The 5,501-nt window shown below is 41.6% G+C and overlaps 1 protein-coding gene across 1 annotated transcript; it reads right to left on the reverse strand.

Moving 5' to 3' along the window:
- Positions 1-762: 762 nt before the first annotated feature.
- LOC121548439 (guanylyl cyclase-activating protein 2-like) lies at positions 763-2,776 on the reverse strand. Its single transcript, XM_041859873.1, has 4 exons — positions 2,536-2,776; positions 2,260-2,409; positions 1,703-1,811; positions 763-1,351 (listed from the first exon to the last, which is right to left on the reverse strand). The coding sequence occupies exons 1-4, from the start codon at positions 2,734-2,736 to the stop codon at positions 1,224-1,226; spliced, it is 588 nt and encodes a 195-aa protein (XP_041715807.1). The 5' UTR covers positions 2,737-2,776; the 3' UTR covers positions 763-1,223.
- Between the last annotated feature and the right edge of the window lie 2,725 nt (positions 2,777-5,501).

Genomic DNA, 5,501 nt, shown 5'->3' on the forward strand with positions numbered 1-5,501 from the left:
CTCCATTCAGGCTATAGAAAGACAGATCCGCTCTGATTCTGTAGCTCCACCTCAGCTTGTCACTCCAATATCGTTAAAGTGGAACTGAGAGCGTTTTAGCAACATGAAATCTTAATAAAAATCTGTTCATATAAACCCCAAGGAAGAATATGTCACCTTTTTTTTCTGACAAGCGAGTGCCTAGATATGGTCATTTTCACATTTTCATAAATTCATAGAATGTTTGGGAATGATGTAGAGTAAGGTATTTGTGAAGATTCTATATCAATATAGAGTGGGAAAGCGGCCGTGCGTTTGGACAATTAATAGACACTGCAGTAAATAAAACCTAATAAAAACATTGTCCAGGACCAGAGTCTACGCAGACAAGTGCGTCATAGCCAAACAGAGTTACAGTAGGCCTTTATGCAAATAAGCCATTTGCCACACGGCCCTGCCATCATTCACTTTGAACTGGACTGTGAGTTTACAGGCAGTAGCAACAGAGCGACTTTTAGATCATTAGAAAGCATTCGCCAAAAGCCACAAAATACACCTGAATGGATTTCTGCAAATATGTTAATACCATCATTGCCCTTGCTAGTTTGATTGTATTGACATTCCCAGCCATAGTTACATTTGTCCTGTTTCGTCAAACAATATTGAGTAATTGAAACTGAAACAGTGCATCCCGATTAGGTGGAGGCAGCAAACAATGTACCAGGCCAGCTGTGATTTACAACCTGATAGATATATTTTTTGGACTACCAAGAAATGTATTGGTGAATTATATTAATCATGCATTGAACTGCATCCATCTATTCTCCCAACAATGTATGTCATGGAATTTTGAGTGAAACAGAACCTATTTTTAAAACCTCTTATAAAGTTGGTTGTGTAGCATGAACTGGGAATTTGATATGTTTTACTGATATTATGATTGTCTGTTTGTTTCATATTTGCAAAGAAGTTAAAACAATGTCAGTTCCACTTTAAGGCCCCAATTAAATCACCTACATATAAAGAAAACTGCACTGCAGGTTAACTCAGAATGAACACAAGCTGTTCATCTCATGGAATTTGTGAAAGGAGATCGACACAAAACCATTCCTGTCCTTATAATTAAAACTAGCTTAAACAATCCGAATGAATCCCCCCCAAAATGATCCTATTATGTGCAATTGACTTGGAACCTAATTTCGTTGAAGAAGAAAAAAATAGATGCTTTTGTCTTTCCAGTCATTTTAAAAGTGTGCACTTTTCCTTCTCTGTTCCAGCACCCAGCCATAAGGGTTCATGTCCAGTTGGAGCATGTCCATGATCCATGGGTCTCCCTGGGCCCCCTCAATGAACTCCTCCAGGGTGATGTGACCTGCATGGGCCATCACAACAGAAAGGTTGTTCAGAAAACAAGGCAGACGGTGGGCAGAAAACAAGGCAGACAGCGGGCAGACATACAGACGGACGGGAAGTTTCTGTGCAGGCCTACAGCACACCTGGACAAGCAGACCAGGGCCACGTTCAGTAGGAAAACGTTGTGGAACGTTGCAGATAAACATGTCATAAATAGAGCTGACATGACTACATGTAGAAGAAAACATGAGGGATTTCAAAACATATTTATATCTGATTGTTCCACAACGTTGTGCTCTGCTGAATTCGCCCCAATACTGCACATAATGTAAATATAAAGACTCTGAGTAAAGTGGCTCCATGCACCTACCGTCCCCGTCCACATCCACGGTCTTCAGTATTCTCTCGCACACTTCATTCACCGACAGCTGCATACCCTCCTGCTCTCTCTTGGACGTCTTCTTTAAGTGATATATACTCTAGGGGGGAAATGAATAAATAAAAAGTGTGTGACCAATACATACAGTCAATGGTTACAAATAATTTGCGCCAAAATAATTGACAAGGTAAGTGGGCCTAAAAACCTTTACTATAGATAGGCCTAACTTATATCAATGGAACCTGTTTGCAGTTGTGCATTCACACAACGTTTTTACACGTCAGAGTTGTTTTAGATTTGTTATTTAAACCACACCTCATGCCAAAAGTAGCCTACACACACACACACACACACACACAGAATTGGGTCATCAGAATTGTTCAAAGTTAGCCGTCTGACCAGAAATGTTTAACTCATTAACTGATTGTCTGCTTCGGCTTATTCATCACCACTGAAGAAGACCCTCCCATAAGACCCTTGGGTAATTGAATCACTAGACACCGTAGTGACCTTGTGGAATCCTCAGGTGACCTTCACTGGGTGCTTACATCAATAATAGCTCGCAGTTCCGTCCTATCCACGTGGCCGTTGCCGTCCTTATCGTAAACTTTAAATGACCAGCGTAATTTGTGCTCCAAGTCCCCCCGGAAAACAAGATTCAAGGCTGCCACAAACTCCAGGAAATCAATGGTGTTATCCTGAAAAGACAAATTGAAAACAATCGTTTTTCCCCCCCTAAACTTAGAAAAACGGTGTGCCCGTGTTCATTTGCACGGATATAGAAAACTGCAAAACTCAGAAACATATACAATAGGCTATCTCACCCCATTCTTGTCGAAAGCTCGAAACATGCTCTCCGCATACTCCGAGACTTCCCCAGTTGGGTCGATGGCAAAAAAACGCTTGAACTCGTGGATAAATAAAACACCGCTCGGGCACTCCGTCACAAACTTTTTGTACATGTCCTGGAGCGCCTTGACGTTGATCTCCGGGTCGTTCTGCTCCTTCTGGTGCGTCTGTCCCATGTTCGGCGGGCAGGTGGTCAGCGGAGCGTCGTCCTCGGTGCTGAAACTCATCGGTTCTGAGTCTCTGCAGTAGGCTTACTAAAAGAGGCCATTGACAAAGAGGAGGGGCTCCCGAGTTGGTGTCAACAATTAGGAAGGACTCGATCATGAAAGCACTTGAACCGATAAGAGGTTGGACACAGAGGCTTCACTAATGTTCATGTCAGGTGACTTGGAGCAGCTTTAGAACAGGAATTATGTCAGACAGGTTTCCCCAGGCCCCAAGGGTCGTGAATTGATAAGTGTATGGTACCCTAGCCGATAGACCCTGTATATACCGTCATATCAGCTTGTCCTGAACAGTATTCAAGATAATGCCTACCTAGACACTCTCTCCTCAATTCAAATGATCATACAACTCCCCAAATTCTTTAATTAATTTGAAATGGAATTCATTAAATTCCCTAAGAAATAAAACTAAATCTAGTACCCATGATAAACTTAAACCACTATTTAATGAGCCTGTACCATCCCATCTCGTTCTTTCTAGTGATTCTATTTCTATGAGGTCAAAACCGTCTTGACAGCATAGAAATAGAATCAGTAGAAAACACAAAGCCCCTCAGATCCCGTTAATGTGACTGGTAAAGTCCCTCAATATGTGGTTCTCATCCTATGGTTCATTAACTGTCTTTCACTGTGGAACCATGGAGCTGCTGATCAACCAATCACTATGAAGGAATCGTCCATAACCAATGGTCCATGGATTATGCCAGAGGACATCCATTACTGCCATGTAAGCATTTCACATCAAAACACTCTTACATTAGATGAACCTGAGCTTAGAAAACAATTGTCCTTAAAGGGGTTCCCAGCTTGATGCCCGCAAATCTTCTTAGAACAGAACATCTTAACATAACAGAGAAGTCAATTAGTTGAGTGAGTGCCAGGCCTTTTACAACTAGCCTGGGTCATTTTCATTAGGCACCAAATGGAACAAAACAGATTGAAACAGGGAGGGACAGCCTGAACTTGTCCACTAAGAAACGCTCGTTTTCATTTTCTGTTGTAAAACGTTTTACTACGTCAACTACAGTGTGCCCTAATGAATACAACCTAGGCCATCCATAGCACAACAAGGTTGATAGTCATTTATATCCAGTGGTCACACACACATTTGAAGTTCAAACGTCAAGCACCATTTGTTTTCTGGTATAATAACAGAGAAATGCAACACATCAATTACTGTAGGAGCAAAAAGCATGTGTCTCTCATCTTACCCTAAGAGCCACCATCCAATCAGTCTGTTCATCAATTCATCAACAAGCCCAAAGAAAAGCTAGATGGTTATCACCAATACCAACTGTTGAGATTGTTGAGACACTGACTCCAACTGTTGTGACACTCACAACAACTGTTGAAACAATGACTCCAACTGTTGAGACACTGACTCCAACTGTTGAGACACTGACAACAACTGTTGAGACACTGACTCCAACTGTTGAGACACTGACTCCAACTGTTGAGACACTGACTCCAACTGTTGAGACACCGATTCCAACTGTTGAGACACTGACTCCAACTGTTGAAACACTGATTCCAAATGCTGAGACACTGATTCCAACTGTTGAGATACTGACTCCAACTGTTGAGACACTGATTCCAGCTGTTGAGATTCTGACTCCAACTGTTGAGACACTGATTCCAACTGTTGAGACACTGACTCCAACTGTTGAAACACTGATTCCAACTGTTGAGACACTGATTCCAACTGTTGAGTTACTGACTCCAACTGTTGAGACACTGATTCCAGCTGTTGAGATTCTGACTCCAACTGTTGAGACGCTGATTCCAGATTAGTTGGCAAAGACAATAACACAGCTAATGTGACTGAATGCTGAAACATTCAGGTAGGTTAGCTACCCAAGCTAGGAACCTCATATGCTATACAAAACATTCTTACACAGATTTGACTGTAAATTGCACATACATGTCGTGATCCACGTCAAAACTGTAATGTAGGTTTAAACACTTTGAACTGAGATGCACTTATAAGGCCATGGCCAGATTGAGCTCCATGTCTGTCCTTACTCCTTAATCAGTCTCAATGTTGTTTTTCCTGGACTGGATGTCTCCCCAGGTGAAGCTAAGAGGCTCTCGGCCATGCTAGATTTGTAGATGGAAGACTTATATATCAAGCTCCCTAATGGGATTGTGGCAATGCCAGGCTAATGCATCAGGCTAGGCTACACTGAGCTAAAGAGAAGATAAAGCAAACCTGGGTCATATTCATTAGGGCACACTGTAGCAAAACAAGCGCTTCTTATTGGACAAGCTCAGATACTACCTCCCAGTTTCAAACAGTTTTCTTCCGTTTCATGCCTAGTGAATGCGACTCTGTATGTTTTCCAGTGTGTCAGTCCATAATAAGGGAAGCCTATCAAGCATCTCCCACTGGGCAAAAACTGTTTGCATCAACGTTGGTCCCACGTATTTTCAACCAAAGAATTCAATCTGATGACGTTGAATCAATGTGGGAAACTGATTGGATTTGCAAAAAGTTATCAACGTAAGGCAACTTCTTTTATTTTTTCACCCAACTTTTAACCTAAATCCAATGACATAGTGACATTTTTTGTTGATTTCACGTTGAATTCACATTACAGTTTTTTCCAACTGCTTACACACGTTTTCAAAACGATGTCTCCTTTTTTCAAAACTCTACACACAATTCCCAAAACTGCACACACAAAATGCAAAATGCCTCACATCTCCTTCAAAATGTA

This window comes from Coregonus clupeaformis, chromosome 15 (assembly GCF_020615455.1).
Source record: "Coregonus clupeaformis isolate EN_2021a chromosome 15, ASM2061545v1, whole genome shotgun sequence".
NCBI lineage: Eukaryota > Metazoa > Chordata > Actinopteri > Salmoniformes > Salmonidae > Coregonus > Coregonus clupeaformis.

Bases quoted from the DNA above. Each gene is read 5' to 3' on its own strand.
- LOC121548439 (XM_041859873.1), bottom strand. From the start codon at position 2,736: ATGGGACAGACGCACCAGAAGGAGCAGAACGACCCGGAGATCAACGTC. The intron at 2,410-2,535 runs GTGAGATAGCCT...TTGTCTTTTCAG, and splicing joins GAGCTTTCGACAAGAATGGG to GATAACACCATTGATTTCCT. The intron at 1,812-2,259 runs GTAAGCACCCAG...TTTCCCCCCTAG, and splicing joins AACTGCGAGCTATTATTGAT to AGTATATATCACTTAAAGAA.